The 22,582-nt window shown below is 38.0% G+C and overlaps 3 protein-coding genes across 4 annotated transcripts; 1 reads left to right on the forward strand and 2 right to left on the reverse strand.

The window, feature by feature from the left end:
• Positions 1–4,387: 4,387 nt before the first annotated feature.
• LOC131301369 (uncharacterized) lies at positions 4,388–6,026 on the reverse strand. Its single transcript, XM_058327612.1, has one exon. The coding sequence runs from the start codon at positions 5,421–5,423 to the stop codon at positions 4,626–4,628; it is 798 nt and encodes a 265-aa protein (XP_058183595.1). The 5' UTR covers positions 5,424–6,026; the 3' UTR covers positions 4,388–4,625.
• Positions 6,027–10,533: 4,507 nt separating this feature from the next.
• Positions 10,534–13,050, forward strand: LOC131301371 (F-box/FBD/LRR-repeat protein At1g13570-like). The gene is made up of 3 exons (XM_058327613.1): positions 10,534–11,516; positions 11,866–12,024; positions 12,621–13,050. The coding sequence occupies exons 1-3, from the start codon at positions 10,677–10,679 to the stop codon at positions 12,939–12,941; spliced, it is 1,320 nt and encodes a 439-aa protein (XP_058183596.1). The 5' UTR covers positions 10,534–10,676; the 3' UTR covers positions 12,942–13,050.
• A 762-nt stretch (positions 13,051–13,812) lies between these two features.
• On the reverse strand, positions 13,813–19,829 carry LOC131301372 (ceramide synthase 1 LOH3-like). 2 transcript variants are annotated; one of them, XM_058327615.1, is made up of 8 exons: positions 19,692–19,829; positions 19,451–19,598; positions 17,116–17,345; positions 16,870–17,025; positions 16,488–16,673; positions 15,055–15,239; positions 14,499–14,566; positions 13,813–14,235 (listed from the first exon to the last, which is right to left on the reverse strand). In XM_058327615.1, exons 2-7 carry the CDS (start codon positions 19,586–19,588, stop codon positions 14,535–14,537), a joined length of 927 nt encoding a protein of 308 aa, XP_058183598.1. In that variant the 5' UTR covers positions 19,589–19,598; positions 19,692–19,829; the 3' UTR covers positions 13,813–14,235; positions 14,499–14,534. The 2 variants fall into 2 exon arrangements, with proteins under 2 accessions (XP_058183598.1, XP_058183597.1); XM_058327614.1 differs by having other exon boundaries at positions 19,451–19,811.
• Positions 19,830–22,582: the final 2,753 nt, after the last annotated feature.

A 22,582-nucleotide genomic window follows, 5' to 3' on the forward strand; every position in this document is an offset into this window, starting at 1 on the left:
TTGTTTCCAAATGGGACTCTGTCAAAGTGAAGTCTAATGACATTCTGAAAGCCACTAGATTCACTTGCAGGTTTCAATATGCAGTTTACAAGCTTCAATTCAGTGAACTCTCGACAAGAATACATACAGGAATGCATCTCATAAGGGGTATTGATTGAATTGTCAATTGTGAATTCCCTGATATCTTTCCTTGACAGGAAGAGTATCCAATGATCAATATGTGTCGCTTTGAGTTAGGTAACCTTAAAATTAGGGACCCGCAATAAGAGAAAGGAGTAGCCGGGGGGTCATCCAAAGAAAAATTAATTCAATGTCGACCTTGGTGTCTCAGACCTCTCTACCACCACACATTTGTGATGAGATATAGGACTAAGTCAGCTACACCACTGCGGTGGATGGGCTTGGGAAGATATGTGGCGGTGTCCTAGGAGCCAAAACCTCTGCATAGAAGACCCTATAGCCACACATGAGTAATTATTTAGTCGGCTTGAGCATTGTCGGGAATACATCATTTTTTTTGGCCTCAGTGAAAGTCTTAGTTATAGCTAGGGGGCGTTTCCACTAAACTAAACGAATTAAATAGACTAAAGCTCATATTTTCACAAATTTTAGGCAGATCATTCTCCTCACGTATATCAACTAAAATAATATTCTTTCCGTTCCAAATTGTAGTGCCTGTTTTTTTTTTTTTTTTGGACATCACAAAAAATTGTTTATATATGACAATCTATAATGTTTTTTTATAATTTTGAAATCTTTGTTTAAAAAAATTAATTGAGATCTATCAAATAATATATATATATATATATATATATATATATATATTTAGAGAGAGAGAGAGAGAGAGGTGAATGTATAAAATATTATAAATTAAAAGATATAGACAAGTTTTTGAAACGTCCCAAAAAGAAAACAGACACAATATTTTGGGACGGAGGGAGTATTATTTGGCGAAAACAACTAGTTGTCATTAGCCTGTAATCCAAGTGAAATTATACAATACTCCGGAAGTACCTCCACATGGTATTTCAGACCGCTTTACAACCACGCATTCTTGTGGAGTCCATACAACTATTTGTATGGACTCCACAAGAATGCGTGGTTGTAAAGCGGTCCGGAGTACCATATGGTGATACTTTCGGACTACTGAATAATTACTCATAACCCAATAATGATGTAGCGGAAACGCACAGTGAAGTTTGCATAAGGGTACATGGTGCGTACTAGATTTGATCAGCAGTCTCCCAAGGCACCTAATCGACTGCTTTTTGAATCGACTGCCTCTTCACGACGCTTTGAGAACAAGAGTCCTGTCACGAAAGTGGAGGGACTACGGAGCCACGCTTCAACACTTAGATTTCGGTTACCAATTCTATCAAACCATCAGAAACGCTGTGAAAAAAAAAAAAAAAAAACTTGGAGCATGAGCTGAAGCACGAGTACGAAAGAATCATCTACAATGCTCTCTTGCTTCATCTTGGTCCCCTTGTCAAGGTCAATCTCTACATTCCAAAATTTGGTTAGGGCATCGATCAATTCCGGATACAGATCAATGGATTCTTCACCTCTCCAGGAAGAATATCAAGGAACTCACCCTTAACTACGAACTGCACTAGACTCTCTTTTGCCACATTGCTTCTACTCGTGCCTTAACTTGACTCGCTTGGAGCTTCATAATCTCGGTTTGTTACCTCCTCGGGATTTCAAGGGTTTTCGCAACCTTCTCGAGTTGAAGCTTACAAGAGTTGCTTTCATGGCCTACAAGTTTGAGAGTCTCATACATGGTAGCCCCCTGCTTCAGAAGCTGATCTTTGTGAATTGCTCCGGCGTCGATCATTTCAAGGTTTCTGCTCCTAAATTGGAAATCTTAAAATTGCATGCCAACTTCGAGTTTAAGACCATTTGTTTCGATAATGTCCCGAAGCTGTCTGATGTCACAATTAATTGTACATTGGACACGTTGGTAGATCATTGCAGTATTTCCCATCTCAGTTAACTCGTTTACTGATTTTCTTTCTCCAGTGAGTACATATAAACATATTAACCTTGAGTATTTTGTTGCCATTTTTTGCTTTGAAGTTCTTGGCAGCAGACTCTCTTACACAAGAGCTTCCACCAACAATTGGAGGTCTGAAGCATCTAAAACTAAATAACTTGTATTTCGCCGATTTTGTTCAGATTTCTTGTGCTTTTTGCTTGATTAGAAACACTCCCAATTTGAAGGAGCTTGAGATTCAGGTAATCCCTCCAATGAAATAACAACTGAGTCTCGTTTCTTTTCTCCCAATGAACACTTTCTTCTCGATCCTCTGGTATCCCTCAAACATCATGTGTCATCGCGGAAACCGAACAGGTGATGAATGGATATGCGATAACCTAATTGGTTACATTATGCAAAACCAAGACAAGAACAATCGTTGAGATCTAAGAAGCACAAACACTTAATAGAAGGTGATGTGTCCGTGTCCGATACGTGTCCGACGGACACCAACACAGACATGTGTTCGATATTTTTTTTCCGTATCCATAATAATACTGTGAAAATCTTAATTCAGACATGTGTCCCCTGTAGCGTGTCCGACACTTCTATGGTGTCTATGACTAAGAAATAAAAATCTGATTGACACTTTTTGGACATTTGCTGGCATGATTATCAATGATTTCGGAATTGACATATCACTATGGTTTACAAAGTTGGAAAAATAGCAACTCGTTGGATTTACCATATTTCAATTGAACTGGAAATGGTAAAGGATTTCTTAGTCCCACATCAATCTCAATTCTTCATAACTAATTGTATATTACAATTACTGGGGACATATACTTATGGTGAAATAATACACCACAATATTGGAGTGTTATATATATATTATATGTATATAATTGAGCATATCCCCATGTACATGTACTGTGTTCAACATTTTGTAGAAATAAAGTATGCGCGCATCCCTATCATGTCATCTCTGTATCCAGTGTCTATTCTGTACTTCTTGGGTTGTGATCTATTCAAAAAGTTGCGATCTAGTCCAAACAATTCTTACTAACTTGTCATGTTTTTCACTCGAAGTTTAGGTTTCATTCAGTAGTTGTCCCCACTGTGTGATTCCTGGCTCTAGCACAAACAACAACGTAGTGTTGTGCGTCAAAACAAGGGCCGGGTCAATAGCTTTAGAGGCCTAAAGCAACACTTTAAACAGGCGAGCCTTCTTATGGTCTTAATGTCTTTTCCAAATTGTACAGGCCTCTACTACTACAAGACTGGCTGATGCTCCACCACCACCAAAATGGGGCTATATGGAGGCTGAAGCTACTTTTGGGTGTACCCTCAACAGGCTTCGGGTTGTGAAGATAGAACTCATCGTAGGTTTCCAGCCTGAGCTAGAGTTTAATCCAGTTTCTACTTACCAATTCCCCATTTCTTGAGAAGATGTATATCAACCCAGAGTATTCAGAAGTTAGATATGGCAATAGAGTTGCTACGATATTACCGAGCATCCCCTAGAGTTGATTTCAGATACTTGATTCTGCGTGACATCTGGACTCATTGATGAAAGATTATGGGTTCATAGCTTTTTCTCTACTTACAAATGTACCAAGCAGCGTTTGGCAAAATGCTATAGCTATAGCTTTTTGGGTTTTGTGTTTCCAAATTTTTGCTGAATCTACTACTAGCTCTTCACATTGATACGCCTTGTTTATGTGGTGGGCTCGTGCCATTTTGAAACTGCAGCGTTAACAAGGTCTACCCATACAACTTCTAGGAAGCCAAATTCAGGGCACCCTAAGGACTAGTTAAATTTCTAATAAAAAAATGTCAGTTTTGTAACAAGTCCTTGAAGTTCAAAGGAGCCCACTTTAAAGATGGAAGGCAAAGTGCTTTTCTACCTAAGCCTTCTCAAAATGGCCTACGTTCTCATTTCTCACTATAGAAAGAACCTGAACAAAGACTACCAATGGCATGACCAACGAATAATGACTGCTGCTCATCTTGAGAAAGTTGGGTGATGAAACACAGATGAAATGCTTAGCAAGATAACAGAGATGTGTATACCGGTCAGTTATTATCTTTAAAATGGATGTTCATATTATTTTTGTGATTCTACTAATTGGCTTCTGGTTCCTTCGATTTTCAACAACTTTCTTAAAAAATGGGATTATCTTTGATCAAAAAAGGTTTACGGAATGATGGCCTCAAAATAGAGTGCTAAAGACGAGTTGTCTATCTGCACAAAATAGAGTGCTAAAGACAAAGTTGTCAACCAAAATATGCAAAAGCAAACTCATTACTGAGAAACACAAATTCCATCAGCCGTTTTCTTTTGTGCTAATAATGCACCAAGTAGAAGATGGCCAAGTGGCTATGATCATACCAACAGACGAACAAGAATTGCCACAAACATGTGTATCATCTTACTCCTCAAAATTCGTAGAATTCCGATCTGTATAATACAATGTTTTAACACATCAAAATGGTAGACGGATAAGTTGAGAAAACAGACTGTGCTAAAGTTTTCATAGAATGCGCAAGGACATGCCCCCTAAAATTACAAAACAGTTAGAAACCTACCACCTCCCTCACCCGAAAACAATTTGAGAACATATCCGACCATCCAAAAACCATCTTATTAGGTATATAACTCAGAATCAAGAGGTTTATTACCAAACCCAAATACATCTTCACCTTCACCGTTGAAACCATATTCTAACTCTGGTAAATTGTTGACCAGTAGTGTCTTAACAACTGTTGCCACTGAACCACCAAATTCAGGCCACGAAACACAGAGCGTTCCTTTCATCTTCTTCATCTGGCATCGACCCAATAGAGCAGCACCCAATCCGTCCACTACGCTCCCCGAAGGATAGTAGTCTAAACCCTTTAGCAGTGAAGAATCTCTACAACCATCACCAAGCCCCTTTCTCTGCTGCGATGTTTCCAGTTTGAAGGCAATTGTTTCATCTGGTGAGAGCTTTCCACGAAAGTTCCTGCTTTGAACCGAATCCAATACCAACACTTTTTCTGGAATAATCTGTTCACCAATAAGCAACTTTGCAACAGCATGAGATCTTTCTGGAGTGACCTGGTACTGTACGGATACAATGAGTGTCGAATTACCATATTCGTTGAGGGAATAAATGTTGCAGGACTTGTCCCTGAGAGAGGGTTTGATAGTGTTTCCGGAGAAGGGTATTTCAGGGAGGATTACAGTTCCTATTAGGGTTTTGGCGGATAAGTGGTGGAAAAAGTGGAGAGACGGAGAAGATATGGCAATGATGAGAAGTGATGGGCAGATAGGCTCATTTGATTTAGAGTTAGAGAATACTAAGAAGGGAGGTGGAAGAGGTGCCGATGGAGGAGTAAAGTTGTTGAGATCTTCTAGGAAGAACCTTGAAGGTGGGGGAATGGCCGTTATAACATCTTCCATCTCTTCAATAAATCTATCAAGTTAAATACAGCAAAGTATGGAAGAAGATATGTCATCATGAGCTAAGCAATTGGTATGACACTATAACTAACCAAATTGAGAGGTAAAAGGAAACTAAACTAGAGCACCCTTGCAATCACCAAATTCTATACCGAGATAAAGTGTTATAATTTAGAAAGTCACTGGTCAGATAACTAGTTAATAATAAGAAGTTAAATTAGTTGGACAAACCTGCAGAGGAATAACTACATTGAGATGAGATCCTTTCATATTACCAAAAGTAGCCAAATTCACATGTTTCATTGTCTATTTAAAGATACCTACGGCTACATTAACATCTCCCCAGTTAGTAGCATAGTCTAATACCTATACCATCAGTACATCTGTAAGCCGTTTTCTTTGGAGGGAGAGATATGCTGGTTTGCAGAGCAAGCTAGAATCACACAAACATCACTCTTCTCGCATTTTTAGAAGCAAGTGTAGACATTAAACTCGTATAATCTAGCTCTTCTACCATATCATTTTCAATGAATCACATGGCTACTTTTCATCTTCATTATACACCTAACTTTCAAATTATTTCGTTCTCCAAAGTCTTTAACCGCTTCTTTGTCCAGCGAGAATAAACCACTTATCAATAGCTTCCCTTGTTGTGAAATTGGAGCTTATTTTCAGCCTTTGAATAGGGAAGCGGAATCTGTATGATTAGTACATGGTGCATAAAGCATAAATTTAATGAATTTAAAAAAAGAAAAAGAAACAAAGAGTGAAAAGCTATTGATAAGTGGTTTATTCGCGCTGGACAAAGAAGACGGGCGGTTAAGGACTTGGGAGAACAAAATAATTTGAAAATTGGGTGTATAATGAAGATGAAAAGTAGACATTAAACTCGTATAATATATATATATATAGTGATATATATATATATAGTGATATACACTTAGGTTCAGGTGAGGGATCCCATTTTTTCCACACTTATTCACACACCCACACTCACAACAAGGGTGGGCCCACTCACACTGGGTGTGTAGTGTGTGCGGGCTCCATACTGTTGTGAGTGTGAGTGTGTGAATGGGTGTGTAAATGGGTGTGGCAGTAGAAGGACTCTTTTTCCAATTCGTGCGGGCCTCCCATTGGAGCCGTTGTATTATTTCTCGACTTTCAGGTTTCGCTGCAGGAAATACCAGAAATACGAAAAAGTTTTATTTTTTTCTAAAAAAGAAAATATGTCACAACCGGACAAACAGATGGTTAATGAACATTTGAGTTCTTCCAAAATGATGTATGGACACTTTTCAAGTAAATTTTCTGAATTACAGATTACCCCATGTTGATTTGGAACGAGAGATTCAAACCCTAAGTCATAGATTTCGAGTAACAGAAAAAAAAATCCCTAATCGACATGGAAAAAGTCCTAATCGAAATGAGGAGAAAGAGAATGAGCCAGAGAGAGAACACAAAAATCTGTACTTTCCCCAATTTTTTGAACCCAGAAAATTTTGGGGGTTTAGAATAAACGGATTCCAGAGAGAGAGAGAGAGAGAGAGAGAGAGAGAGAGAGAAACCTTGTGGTGTGGTGATGATTTTCGATCTTCTTCTGCTAGGTTTGATGTTCTTCGTCGTCCCACTTCTTCTTCGTCTTCGTCGCTTCTCTCTCTCTCTCTGTCTCTCTGTGTTTCAGCGTGAAACGAAAAGAAAGAACGAAGGGATCTATTTGTGTGCCCATGACCCACGAGAACTCTTTTTGCCCGTGACCCGACCGCCTAGGATCCGCGAGATGCTCTTTAAAACGCCAGCCGTTGGATGAGATCCAACGGCTCACAAAAGAAGCCCGCACCAACACTAAAATCCGGGATCCCTCGTGGGAACCGAAGTGTACAACCAAATCAAATTTTCTAAGTCCACGCACTCTTACGGTCCGCACCGTCCCGCAACTTTTATTTTCAGATCAAATTTTGATGATCGAAATCGTCCAATGTGTTTAAAACGTGATTTTAAAGTTACAAACATAAATAGGCAAAAAAAATGATCGGAAACGACTTGATCTAAGAGTTTTTCATAAGTGCTGACGAGAAACCGTTTTATGAAAACTCGCACGGATCAAGCCCTTCTTGATTTTTTGTTGAGCAAATTTCTCACTAATACTCTTAAAATCACGTTTTAAACACATTTAATAGTTCGAATTATTAAAATTTGATCAGAAAATGAAAAGTGCGGATTGTAAAAGGTGTGAATAGTATAAAATACTGTTTGGCATTGAATTAGATAAACCTTAATTTATGGAACCAAAATAAGAAAAATGGTTTGCAGCCGTGGGCTCATTGAAAGAAAAAATTGTTAAATAGTGTTTCAGACTTCTTTACTACCCCATAATAATTGTGATGAGATCAATGGCGGAACCAGAAATTTAATCTCTCCTGGGCTAACACAAAATTTATATACATGAACTAAGAAGAGTTTTATAATTAATGTCCAGCAAACTTGTACATATATATAGATATGTAAATGTTCAAAAAGAATGAAAGAAAAATACAAGAAATCGTACACTATTGAATTTGCACCCTACTGAAGTTGTGCCCTACGATGTTTTAATGAGTAGAGATCATTTATTATCCAAATCTGAGTCGATATCTTTAACAAGTTCTCTTTCAATGTAAATAATCATAGAATGCACAAGAAAGTGAGGTGGGCTAAAATTGATGAGCTAAAATATTACATTTAATTTTTTTTTTGTTTTTCTTAAGTTCACCAAGGCTATAGTCTAGGCCAGCCCACCCTTGGCTCCGCCCTTGGATGAGATTTAAGACTTAAAATACATATAAGCCGCAGAATGAGTGAGCTTGTGGATGGGCTTGGGAAGATATGTGATGGTGCCCCAGGAGAAATCACCTCTCTTTTAGAAGACCCTACCCCCACGGAGTAAGAGAAACTTTTGTATACATTGGGGATAGGAGGGGTGGTGGTGTCCTTCTCCGGTCCGTTTTCAATTTGTCGGCCATTTTTTAAGGACGCTTTGATAATCGGCTCCGTTCATTTTGTAGAGCTCAGTGAGAACATTAAATTATGTCCATCAGACTTTAGGAGATACATGATCGGCACACGTGAAAATTAAAGAAAAACAAAAACTGGGTTCTGATTCAGTGTGTTTTTGGATCTATTTGTTATTTTTCTTCAATTTTCACGTGTGCTTATCATGTATGTAATAAAATCCGATAAATATGATTTTTGACAAGATTAATGTTCTAGCCGAATTCTACAAAATGAACAGAGCCGATTATCAAAGTGTTCTCGAAAAACAGTCAAAAAATTAAAAACGGATCAGAAGAGACACCACCACCCCTCCTATCCCCGATATATACAAAAGTTTCTCTAGGTGTAATTAGGAGTATTTCAGTAAGTCTGAGCCCTAACACACATGCGTTTAACTTGAATTGGGGATGGCGATGTGCAGTGGTGTGCACAGTACCGTGATGCACACCTCACTGCACAGCACCAACCCGAAGTCCGTTTAACTTCCTCTGCACTTTCATATTGTGAAACCCACATAGTATTGATGAACCCAACGCATAAATGTGTGATTATAGAATGAATCAGGGCACATGACCACTTAATAATCTATAGAAACAAAAAGACATGTGGACGAATATTCATTACGAACACGAGATTTAAACAAAATAGAGTTTCATAAATAAGACCGGATTAAAAAATTTCTTAACATAAAAGCCATGTGATCATCACGTTTTGGTCCCAAGTAACTCTCGACAAGGCTAGGGCTTTAGATAAAGGACGCTATCGTTTCGGTTTCGGCCGTTACATAACAAAGTTTCAGACCTCCGAACCATTGGTATTCTTGATACCATTACGTATACCGATACGGAGATTTAAAACCCTCCTCTTGACTGATTGTCATTGCCTAATTTACGCGTCTAAAATTTACATATTTGTCGAAACGGTTTCCGTATTTAATTTTCCTAGCTTCTTTATTGGAAAAAACTTATTCACGGAGTAGCCAGCTCAATATAGTACTATTTGCTTTCGGAATTGTGGAGTATTTGCTTGCAGCCATCTTTCCTTGCGCAAGGGTTAAGAGGCTACTAGGGTTTAAAATTGCCCTGCTCTATAAAGGATAAACTACTACTAGGACACTAGGGAATTGAGGACTTCTTCCTAGTTTAGGAGTGCGTTTCTCATGTGTTGGTAGAGGAGTACTAGAAATCTAAGACAAAGATAGGCTTCTACTTAAAGCGAATTCGTGAAGCCATAGCACGTAAAGACTCTGGAACTTTTTCCAGGCTCGAAAGAACAAGGTCAGAAAAATTGCAACAACATTTTCTGGTAAGAGCTCTCTCTCTCTCTCTGTGGTTAAGTCTTCTGTACCGAAAAAGTGCATATTCTGTTCCCATGCGACAATTTCACCCCAGGATTGCACGCTGGGGCTTACATTGGAAAAAAGAGACTTTTGGATACAACCATTCCACTAAGCCTTCTTACAAAATAAATACTTATTAGTAATTTTCAAACTTAAAAATGATGGACTTGAAATACTCCCTCCGTCTCATTTACTTTGTCCTTTTTGGATGTTTGTGTCAGTTTTCAATTGCTTATATCTTCCAATATAAATCTCTAAAAATATGCAATATGAATCTTGTTTGATAGTTCTCGATTATGTCTATTATACAAAGTTTTCAAAATTATAAAAAACATTATTGATTGGGAGATATAAACGTTTAAATAACGGCACGAATAACGAAAATGGACAATCAAAATGGGAATGAAAGGAGTAATTTTTTGTGCAATATGGATCTTGTATAGATCTCGATAAGATCTTTTGAAGAGTACAAAAACAAATTAAAAAGTTATTTTCGTAAATGCATTTTTTTTTAAAAAGCCTTAGTGGAACACCAACAAACACCCCCAACCACCCCCCCCCCCCCCCCCCCCCCCCCCCCCAATTATAGTTGTGAATTGTGATTTGATTATAGGAAATGGATATTAGCACTCCCTTTTTTTATACAGACGCTCTACTTTGTTCATGAAGTTAACGTTGAAAGTAGGCCTGCATCAAAAAAGGAAGCGCGAATATCAATTCCCTTGAGTATACTTTAATGTATACCATTTTTATTGTACGTGAAATCATGTGTGTACCTGTTACAAGAAAGAAAAAGAAAAAATCTGAGCAGAAGCACGTTCAAAGTGCACGATTGTGTTTGACTGATTGCTCGCCTTCCATTTCTTGAATTCGCACAGGAAACAATGGAAACTCGTAATAGAAGGCGACAGCGCAATCTGGATTTGATCAGCAATCTCCCAAGGCACATAATCGACTGCGTTTTGAGTCGCTTGCCTCTTCGAGACGCTGTAAGAACAAGTATACTGTCACGAAAGTGGAGGGGTTACTCGGCCACTCTTCCACACCTGGATTTCGGCTACCAATTCTACTTAACCATCAAGGAAACTTGGGGTAGACTCGTGAACTTTCACTACGAGCTCGAAAGAACCATCAGCAAATTTTTCGTGCTTCATCATGGTCCCCTTGTCAAGGTCACTCTCTACATTCCAGAACTCTCTCGTCGGGTTCCGGATACAGATCAATGGATTGATCTCCTCTCTAGGAAAAACATCAAGGAACTCACCCTTGATTACAGATACAACAGGCGTCACTTATTGCCACGTTGCTTCTTTTCGTGCCTCGACTTGACTCACTTGGAGCTTCGCAGTACCGTTTTTGCACCTCCTCCGGATTTCAATGGTTTTCGAAACCTTATCACGTTAAAGTTTAGGAGAGTAAAATTAAAGGCCTACAAGTTGGAGAGTCTCTTACACGGGAGCCCCCTGCTTCAGAAGCTGATCCTAGTGGATTGCTCTGGCTTCCATCGTATCAAGGTTTCTGCTCCTAATTTGGAGAGCTTCCAATTGCAACCCCCCCGCAAGTTCAAGACAATCTGTTTCGAAGATGTCCCGAAGCTGGCTGATGTCACAGTTAGTACATTGGACACAGAGGCAGGTCATTTCGCGAAGAGCTCGACTCTGTTGGAATTTCTCACTAGCTTGCCTAAACTCACCCGGCTTTCCGTGAATGGTAATTTGCTAAAGGTAAGTACAGGTTCAATGTTGAATCCTGAGTGGAATGTGGCAATAGTACTGCATTCGTACTGAATCTACCGATAGAATTTATTCTCGGACGGTTTACTGCAGTAATACTAGCACAATACTGTCGATGCTTTTGTGGATGTCTTCTTGCTTCAGATTTCCAAATTCTAAGAAGTTCTTAACTTTTTATTGCATATCATTGCACCTAGTGTTGGGGTGCTTTTTTGCTCGGGTGGAATGATCGATAAATTCTAGTACGCAATTAATGAAGTCTTTTTCCTTGGTTAAGTTGTTCAGGAAGTACATATAAACATACTAATCTATAGCTTTTTGTTTCCATTTTGCTTTGAAGCTCTTAGCAAGAGACACTCTTCCCCAAGAGCTTCCAACGACAGTTGAAGGTCTGAATTATCTCAAACTGAATAGCTTGGATTTTGCTGATTTTGATCAGATTTCTTGTGCTCTTTGCTTGATTAGAAACACCCCCAATTTGAACCAACTTGAGATTCAGGTAAGCCCTCCAAACAAGTTAACGTACTGTTTGTCTCATGTCTATATGTTTTTCCACTGTGATCTGATTTTATGGGATTTGTGTTGGGTGTTATGACTGCTAATAGTGGAGCCGCTTGACTTTGCCATTAGCCTAATTCCGTACATTTGGTAAAACTTTCAAAACAAGAACTGTGATCTATTCAAGAAGTTGTGAGTTGTGTAGTGTCTTCAGCAAAGAGTATGTTGGTATTGTTCTTATTTTAGTTCAAACACCAAACAATTCTTACCGACTTGTCATTGCTTATAAAAAATATTGTGCGATTCCAACGGACAACACCCTAAGTTTTTGCGTCATTACCAATGCCCGCTCAATACCTGCGTTTGGCAAAACTTTTAAACAGGTGGCCTTCGAAGATTTACATAAGTTACCCAGAATTTTTAAGGTAATTGTGGCATTATTTCAATTAGAGATCATCTTTTTGTAATTGTAGAAAATTGTGAGGCCTAATGTAAGGATTTCGCTGGCTTACCCGTTAAGCCAAGCGTACCATACTGTTGCAGGACCACCTGTTCCCATTTTGTCACGATGTTTAATCTTCTAATTTGCTTCTGCAGGCCTCGACTACAAGATTAACAAATATACCACCACGAAAATTGGGCTATATGGAGGCTGGAGCCCCTTTCGGTTGCACCCTTAACAGGCTTCAAGTTGTGAAGATAGAACTTCTCGTGGGTTTCAAGCCTGAGCTAGAGTTGGTCGAGTTTTTACTTGCCAATTCACCATTTCTTGAGAAGATCTATATCAATCCGGAGAATTCACTGGGTCAAAACAAAGTGGCATCGGATATGGCAATAGAGTTGATACGGAGTTACCGATCGTCCCCTGGAGCGAATATCATATACCCTGGAGTGGATATCATATACTTGACTGATTGATGAAAGATAATGGGTCCATATCATTTTTTGATTCCTTCATATCTGTCAGTAAGTCTCCTTTGAAAATTGGAGATGGAAACAAATGGACGGAGACTATGTTTTGTTTTTCCAATTTTTTTCTAAATTTACTTCCAACTCTTAGCACTCTTCACATTGAGATGCATCGTTTCTGAATTTTGTAGTGGGCTTGAGCCACTTCGAAACTGCAACTTATTTGAGAAAACTCTACCCATACAACTTGTAGGAAGCCCACTTAAAACATGAAAAGGCAAAGTGCTTTTCTATATAAGCCTTGTCAAAATGGCCTATGTTCTCACTTCTCAATATGTACTGCCAGACATGATGAAGTAATAAAATCTTGGTAGAGGGTCCCCTAATCTGTTTGGACTTATAAAATCGATTTTTCTGGAGGAGAACTGTTTAGGGTCGTCCGGGCCGGTTTTCTCCATTACAGACTTTACAGTTGAACCCAGGAAAAAACGAGACCTAGGCATTTCTGCTGAGGGATGCTTCAGCAGTGTGTTTTTCTCTTATCTCTGGACTTGTTGGGCAACTTGTTCAGTAATAGTGTGGCCCAGGATAAAACTGCGAAACTTCTTTAGTTTCTTCACCGCTTATTGAACGGTGCAACATTGTTTACATACATGTAAAATTCTTTCTCAGGGACCAAAGTATAAAAAATCTCTGATTTTTCCACATCATTTCCAATTCTGATTTTTCTGCATCTTCTACAATCCCGAGTCCCGAAATCAGTCATGTTCCACATATGTTTACTGCCCTTAAAGATGGAAGTTTGATTCATAGCAGATTTGCTAACTGCATACTACCACCAAAAGAAAAGATCACAAAATGCTTAACAGTAACATGAAGCTTAGAAGAAAAAAAGAGAGCAGGTTCTTTAAGCTACAACATACAATTAGTCGAGACAAAATGTTTCGGATTCGGACACCCTCGGTAAGCGAAAAAAAACAAAACTGCAGGTACTCTAGCAAGTAAAAATGAAGGGGAAAAAACAGCTAAACTGAGGTTCATTGGGTGACAAGGGAGATCCAAAATAAAAAACCGCCTCAAATAATTTTATTGCAAAACAGAAATGAACTTTTCCTCGCAACAGTTTATTCTTTGAGGCAGCACTCAATGGAAGCTTACATGATGATAATGTGAGCAAACTATCCGAATCTTGAAATGGACCCTTCATTACCTGGATTTTGCAGCTGATCTCGAATTGATGCACGCATCTGGTCGCAACATTCAGCGTGCATTTTGGAACATGCAAACCACAAGTGCTCTTTACCTGCAAAACCATAAGAGTACTTTGTCTCAGTCCTAGTAAAAAGATAAAAGGATGCAAGTACAAACCAATTTGGGGACAGTCAAACATTCCAAGGAAAATAGATCATTTCAATGTTGGATTTAGCCTGAGAAACAAGTCCCTTGAAAATTTTCACAGCACTCAAACATGTATGTCAATCTCACGGTCTGACCAGTTTAAAGTTAACATGACTTTAGGAACAAAAAAACCATTTGTTCCATAGAATGTTCAAAAGTTTAGAGCACCTCCGCGCATATCCAGCAGCAACTGCAACTGTAAAATCAGTCTTCATGATCGTCTTCACCTTCGGAATCTACATAAAGTGAGAACCACCAATTAGAAAACCGAAAAAAATACACATACGCACTCAAAGAAGTTCATGATCTAGATATCCAGTGATTTCCACCAACCCATTCAAACGCACCCAAACTTCCCAATCAGGTAAGACAATTTTTTACATAACCTGGTATCTTATCCGATTTTTTTATGGGGACGTGACCTGATATCCGGCAAGCCCATTACTAGATCAAATTGAGTTTAAACCAATGTTACTAACCTACTACCCCAACATTACTTGCTATTGAGTAATGCAATCAATCACTTGTCAGATATGTATGCTTATTGATCCTTATTCAGCATACCGCAAAGCCTATTGTGCTTCCTGACTTCCATATGCCTAACGTGTGCAGCACGGAAAGGTGACTTACTCGTTTATTTGGCAGTATTAACCACTCAAGTTACAAAACCATGTTAAGTTACAAGGTAAAGAATGACTTTGTCACTCTGGTATGCTTCACTTACCAGATCGAACGTCATCACTGAGATGGCCTCTTGCTTGTATTTGTTTGACAAGCATCCGATACATCAACACCCACCAGTAAATGTGAAGAACAAGCAAGCAATAAAGAAGAGTATTGAACACGTAGTAGTAAATTGGTCCTTCCACCTTGTGCTTTTCCTTGTCCAAGGTAATTACAACTTCATAACTGCCATAAGAAGCGACAAGACTAATAAACAAATAATGCTAAGAAAGATATAAGTCCTTGAGCATAATGCTTGCGTAGTCGTAGAATGAAACATATGTCATAATAATATGCAGACAAAAATATTAGAACAAAGAAAGAAACCACCAAAAGGAGATCCGAGCAACTTAAGTAAAAAAGATACAGCTGAACCAAGACATGAAACTGCTATTAGTAAGAACCTTAACAGTCAAGGCTGCAACAAACCTGTATCCAACCTAAAAAGCAGAAAGCGAATTCAGGTGTCATCTAGACAAAATTCAGGTGTCATCTAGACAAACGCTCTTTTTGACTGTTAAGTAGTATAAAAGGACAAATGGGAAACGATGGCTAAATGGCAATCAAAGTCAAGCATGGTCCTAGATCAAGCCAGCTCTCCAGCAAGCTTAAGAAAATAAGGGATTTTCATCAGTGAAAACGAAAAAAAATTGAGAATCCGCTAAAAATGGAAGATCAATGGCATGTGACATCACATCTTTTGTAACGCACCAAAGAGTCATTGAGCTTTCAGTAAAACAAATACTAGTGTTGACTTTTCAACCATGAGGTATGATCACATCTTTGTTGCTCAGAGAAATTTCCAGTGATAATTAATATATGTATCGTCCTACAGTTACACCTCAAATCATTTGCTGGCAGCTCACAGATGGCAATGCTAGATTTCACCAAAACTAAAGGTGCATGTTTAATCTCATTAGATGTTCCAAAAAGTTAATTGAACTACAAAATACGATGTACCTGTTTAAGCTCGGTACTGAACATCTGAAATAGTCATTAGAATATCGTGTTCGAAGGCTTGCATAGACCTCCAAACCAATTGCTCATGGCTAATAAGGCAGTAGAGTTTATGACCAGAACTCAAGAAAGAAAGAATAAACTTATTTCTTTGTGAATGCAAGCGAATGCAACACTGTTGTAAGTATGAAAAGAAAACAGACTTCACTAGAGGTATTCAATAATACCAAGAGTGATAGATCCAGAGTTCATTGATATTATCAAACACCGCCAATATAACGTTGACTCAAATCATAGTCTCTTCCTTCAGTAGTTCATTCCTCGTAACACATCCTAGTTATTAACACTTCAAATCAAACGGAAACCAAGATATGGGGATCAGGCTTTGGTTTCGACATTATCCATAGGAAATGTATGGGCCTGAAGCAATTAGTGTGTCAGCTAGCCAATTACATGAACGCATCAACAAATGCTGACCTTGTACTCCAGAGGACCCAACATGGATAGTAAATGAGGCGAAGTAGGAGCCAAGATATAACAAATAGAATGAACGAAAAGCTGGCAAGAGCTTCTGCACCACTGTACTTGGACATCTTCCCCATCTCCAGAAGTACATCACTAGCATCATGAAGAGCTAAAACAACTGAGCCAACACGAGCAAACCTGCAATAAGGCACAGGAAGAAAATAATATCATGTGATAAGCATAACATCCAAATTTCAATAGTAAATGAAAAGGGAGCCACACTTGTTTTCTAGAAAGGCTTTTCATATTAATGACCTAAGATAACACAGAATGTGAATTCAATGCAGTTTCTTGTGATTATTGCCCAAAGAAAATAAACGAGCTTCATGCTAACCTTAATATATAAGAAAGCAGAATCAGAATGAGAGTTGCAACATGATGTCCCATTGACACTCCAAAATCGGAGCGCCTCGTTTCCCAGAAAATCAGAGCAAATATAGAGTATGCGTAGAACCCAGCGGCAAACATATAGAGTCCTTTCAATTTCAACCTGAATATATAAAAAGACAGCAACTTCAATAATATAACAGCCAGAAAAATCGAGGACGTTGCTAGAAAATACGGCTGCCTGGAATCTTACTTAATCTGCTGGTCAGGCCAGACCTGATTTCCTGGCCCCACCCAAAAAAATCTTGTGTTAGAGAACCATGGTTCATTATAAGTAACAGAAAGCGCCAAAAGCTCTGCTGAAAGATAATAAATACATTTCCATGCCGATTCTTTGAATTTTCGTAGCTTTTTTCTCTTCACATCTGTCTCAACATCCAATTTCTGCTGTTGTTTCCCAAACAGCAATCTTCTACCCAGTTTCTGTAATATGTACATTCATTCGAAAATGAGGTAAAGTTATAGAGCTAGGGGAATCAGGGGAAAATCTGGCAGAAGCTGAACATGATTCTGAGCACTTCAAGAGCATATTCTCTGCATTTCACCATAATACATGGATACACGGGTAAAGGTATCTCGTATCTTTGTGGTGCAGAAAGATAAGCTTCATTGAATCCCTCGGTGGAAAGTTAAAATGAGATAACTTAATTGTGATGTAACATGAAGTCTTGTCATTATCAGAAGAAGCGTTTAAATTACTCTCTCCTAAAACACGAATTTACAATTTTGAATGAAACACAAGGGTTAGAATGACCATGATAAAGCATGGATCACTAGTGGCCTTACTGCCATGGTCTCTGGTTGGTTTGGCCACAATGGCACATCCCCTATTCTTCTTTCACTTGAAGTTTTATTTCGTGATATTATTCAATTTTATGAAGCATGTTCTTGATATATGGGAGCATAATAAAATTTGAAGTTTACCATGTCAAATCACAAATGCAAATATTTTTGTAAAACCATACATAACCCTAGTGAAAACTTCCTAGACCAAAGAATAGCGAAATTCGGATGTTCAGCCAGATCAGCCGACTTGCCTCAGACGCTGAAGAGGTAGTAAGCAGTATTGGAGGGATATATATAAGCCAGAAATCTACTTGCCCCTCCTCCAGTGTCAAAAAATCTTTGTTTGCTCATGGCCGTGAATATGTTATGAATTACCCCTTTAATCTTTAAGAGCCCTCTTTCCTTTAGCCTATCAAATGTCCTGCCATGCGCTCTTTTCAAGTTTTGTGTTTTGCCAAAAAGTTCCCTCGTGCATTATATTCTCTCTTATTTCCGTACTTCCTCTTCTCTTCAATCACTACTTTAGTCACACTTGAGGTTTGCTACTCTTTGTGGTCAAGCAAATTATAACTATTGGAACTGCAACTTAGTGTGTGTTTGAATTGAGGGAAATTTGTGCCATCATTGGACTTTACTAGGTGCATCAAGGGGCTGTCCATCTTCGGGTCTAATCTTGTTTTAGGATATACTTTACTCTCCTAGACCATTTCTATGGCACTCCCACCAGTAGTAAAGCACGAATATGAATGTTTGCTTATAGAAAATGACATCACACAAATAGAAGCCATTTTAGATCATTTTTCCAGAACAAGTATTGTTACCTAAAGAAAATCTCATTCTTCAGCTTGTTTGGATACCTTTTCAAATCTGAATTTCTAAATAAAGTAAGTCCAAAAAGAACGATATTTTGCTCGTTTTACGGGTTGATTTATAAGCTTGATAATCATATCAAAGTGCACTTAACCAGCTGAAATTAAGTCCTACCAAGCCTATTTTCTTGGTTAAACGAATGAAAAGGTATAACCTCAACCAAATAAGTTATGAAACGCAATTGTTACACATAACAAGCAGCGCCCAGATTGAAAAATCAAACTCACTCTTGTATTCAAGAAACCAATACAACAATGATTAAGAATTACACTAATTCTAAGTAGAATGATCAAATTAGTAATTACAAGCTTTTTTTCTTCAATATTAACCTCCACTCAAACCAAATACTCCTATATGATAAAAACCACAACCAAACTGTTAAAAATCAAAATTGGTACTCAGCACTCTATCCCAAAAAGTTCACCAACTGTCCAACTCTCCCAAAAGCACATTAAATGTTGATATATCAATCGCCCAGAGGTACTCAGAGGTACAAGTATCAATTTTTCTGCCACATGCAATGCGTACAGAGTGTGACTTAATAAAACCAAAACCATCAAGTACAAGTATATGTTCAGAAAAAATAAAGGGTACAGGCATAAATTCTATAAACCTTGAATCAGAGTCAACCCACAGAGTGAAATCATTCATTACTCTACAACAAAATCACATACATAGCTCTCTTTTTTGTGTTTTATATTTATAACCGGACGTCCGGCCAGCTCGACAAATCCCGGGACCCTGAAAGTTAAATGACTGGGCAAACCTCTAGTGACCCTAATAGATAGCTTTGTTTATGAGTTAAACGATCTAATTGTCAAACAAAACTACAAAAACCAAATGCCCAGAATAAATTCTGCATTGAATTGTACCTCAAATAGGAATCTGTCGAGAAAGAAACGAACGGAGGGGAAGAGAAGAGCAAAGAATGGGAGGACAGCGAAATCTCCGTATTCTGGGTATGATTCTTGTTCCCAATCAATGGACCGGGTGAATTCAGCAATACCCATTACTGTTTTTCTGAATAAAAATCAAAAGAATCGTGAAAGATATGATTTTTGAATAAAATCAAAAGATTGGATCAGGAGATACCGAAGAAAGATGGGAACGCACAGTTTTTCTCTTTCTTGTTTCTCTCTCTAGTCTCTATACTTCGGCTAGCTCAGGAGGAGAGTGCCACATGAAGGAAAGTTCCAAGTCGAATCTGGGCTCAGAAAACCAGATTGAAAGAGAGATTAATTGAATATTAATGGGAGTTGATTTTTACACTCACATTTTCTAAATGCACTCCTTTTTCTGTTTGTTTGTATGGGTATGAAATTACAAGATTAGCCTTTTTCATGTGCAGAGAAGAATGTATGAAGGGCAATCCTATAATTTTACATGAAACAAAATTGAGTGGGGAGTGGTAAAGTGAATACCCTATTTAATTGCTTGTTAGGGGTTGAAACTCGGGGGTGATGCTAAATGCACACAAATATGGTCCCACTGCACCCAATAAAAAAATTTCCTATTCAAAGGTCAACTACACATTTTATCTTTGTAGGTTGACCCAGATTTCGTTATTGTTTTGATTTGAGTAAGAGTGATTCTTGAATTCAGGTTGAGTTCAAATTTGGTCTTCCCGTTCAAATTACAGAAAGATATTGCTATGTCGCCGCGGTGGTGGTTTGGGTTTGCGACGGTGACAGCAAATTTGTGGTGATGGTGGTGGTGAATTTGCAGTGGTTGAGATAGAAGCAATTTTGTAGAGGTGGTTATAGATTTGAAGATGAGAGGAAATAGACTAATTGGGAGCACACGTACAACTCACAGGCGGAGCTACGAATATGGGTTATACTATGTATGATAATATAAAATATCATAAATACACGATTTTACATATTCATTAATAGGAGAAAATTTAATTTATAAAAACTTCTGAGGACATGTAATACTTTGAGCCAATAAAAGGTATAAACATTTGATGTGTTATTAAAGGTTCCTATTCATTGTGTAGGTAAGCATTATATTATTTATCCATTGATTCTCTTTCAATTGCGGTATGAATTCTTAACAATGTGTGTAGTAGAAATACTTTTTTTTTGTCATTTGGATACTTTACTTTAGTAATAGATTCAATTAAAATTATTTCTTCTTGGTTCTATACACGCATATGACAAAACATCGTTGATTATAGTTTTCGGTATGCTATTTAAATTTTTTCTAAAGTCAATACAACCATGTTCAATTTGAATTTTGAGGGAGATTTTAAAGTATAATAAGTGAAAAGAGAGATATATAGAAAATTTATTAGAGACTGTACGCAGGAATTTTGAGTACTCCAAACAAACAAGCCCTATATATCCTCTTTTAGTGTAATGTTCACCATTACTAAGGTAAAATTCTGACTCTGTCCCCGAGCGAGAGGGATGGGTGGTGGCTAAACAAGGGTACAATATGGATAAAATTCTAAATTCGATCAGTGTGTTGTACAGTATATAGGCGGGTGTATCAAGACCAAATTGGTGTGCATTTAGAAAGCTTCAAGGAACGGCCTTTTCTGTTTTGCTGAATTGCCCCTGATTGAGATGAAATGCGTAGTTCAGCTGCTTCAACAACTTAGTTGTTGGCCTGCCTCGGCAGGACCATGGAGCAGTAGCATTCAGTTCGGTATGTACTCGCGTCTAAATCTTGATAGTTTTAGTTCACTCATGTATTCAATGAGGGGAACTTAAACAGGAATCCTTTCCCACATAGATACTTAAGTCCCCATCCAAATGAGTTTAAAAACTTATCTTTCCACCCTTAAATTCAAATAAATCATAAACTACCATTTCTCTCTCCTAATCTTTCAAATCTCTTTCATTATCTTTTCTAATTATCACAATTCTCTCTCCAACCTTTCAAAAATTTCTCACCTTTCAAATTTTTATTTTCTAAAATCTAAAAAAAATTAAAATTTAATAGTACATAGTCATAAAATATCAAACTATTAAAAAAACAGACATCATGATAACTTTCGAACAAATAAACCTAGAGTATCCCGAACATGATAACGAGATTACAAAAATGATAAAATTAGGTTACAAATATAATAATCTACCTTTAATTATAATGACATATTTCGAAAAAAAATTATACCACATATTCAAATGTACTATCATGACATATTTTATTTCATGTTACACCAATCTACCATGAAATTCAAACAAACTAAATAGAATACAAAAAGGATTTTTGAAGTTCGATCATTGAAACTCAGAAATTTTGATAACTTTCGAACAACCCCAAACAAACACAAATTTCTAAAATCAATGTTACCCTTATTTGCATAACACTACTGAACATGATGAATTTGCGAACACTAGTGACAAACATGATAACTCTTATTTGCATAACACTACTAAACATGATTAATTTGCAAACACTATGAACAAACATGATAACAATTTTTTTTATTGGCTACAAACATGACAACATTTGAGATCCATATTGATTACCCAATAAAAGGGGAGAGGACTGATCGGTGGTGATGGGGAGTCACTGGGGACACGACAAGTACAAAACCCCACACCACTTTATTGGGTAGAGGACTGATCGGTGGTGATGGGGAGTCACTGGGGACACGACAAATACAAAACCCCACACCACTTGCCTCCGCCTCTTGATCCTTGAAAACGATCCTCCTAAAATGACCTCGTGAAGAATCCTATCTGCCGCTTCCATAGGCGAAGATGGTGACGGCCATGGCTACCAGTACAAGCTTTTCACCTTTTTTTTTTTGCTTGATGCAAAAACCAACACCAGCACGACCACCTCTCTTGATCCTCCGAAACTACCTCATGGTGACGGTGGTCATCGATCAAGAGAGAGAGATCCGAATGGATGATGGGTTTGAAGGTGTCGATCAGCAACTATGGGGTTGACGGTGATGGTGAGGTTGACCGGATAGGGTTAGGAGGAGACGGTGGAGGTGATCGGCCATGGCAGCTGCTGCCATAACTACCAGTACAAGATTTTCT

The sequence above is a fragment of the Rhododendron vialii genome, chromosome 9a (assembly GCF_030253575.1).
Source record: "Rhododendron vialii isolate Sample 1 chromosome 9a, ASM3025357v1".
NCBI classification, from domain to species: domain Eukaryota; kingdom Viridiplantae; phylum Streptophyta; class Magnoliopsida; order Ericales; family Ericaceae; genus Rhododendron; species Rhododendron vialii.

What these genes read in the sequence shown, in the direction of transcription:
- LOC131301369 (XM_058327612.1), bottom strand. Translation starts at nt 5,423, where the DNA reads ATGGAAGATGTTATAACGGCCATTCCCCCACCTTCAAGGTTCTTCCTA.
- LOC131301371 (XM_058327613.1), top strand. Translation starts at nt 10,677, where the DNA reads ATGGAAACTCGTAATAGAAGGCGACAGCGCAATCTGGATTTGATCAGC. An exon ending in TGAATGGTAATTTGCTAAAG is followed by an intron (nt 11,517 to 11,865) that starts GTAAGTACAGGT and finishes TTTGCTTTGAAG; the next exon opens with CTCTTAGCAAGAGACACTCT. An exon ending in TGAACCAACTTGAGATTCAG is followed by an intron (nt 12,025 to 12,620) that starts GTAAGCCCTCCA and finishes TTGCTTCTGCAG; the next exon opens with GCCTCGACTACAAGATTAAC.
- LOC131301372 (XM_058327615.1), bottom strand. Translation starts at nt 19,588, where the DNA reads ATGGGTATTGCTGAATTCACCCGGTCCATTGATTGGGAACAAGAATCA. An exon ending in TGGCCTGACCAGCAGATTAA is followed by an intron (nt 17,026 to 17,115) that starts GTAAGATTCCAG and finishes TTATATATTCAG; the next exon opens with GTTGAAATTGAAAGGACTCT. An exon ending in CAGTGATGACGTTCGATCTG is followed by an intron (nt 14,567 to 15,054) that starts GTAAGTGAAGCA and finishes CACTTTATGTAG; the next exon opens with ATTCCGAAGGTGAAGACGAT.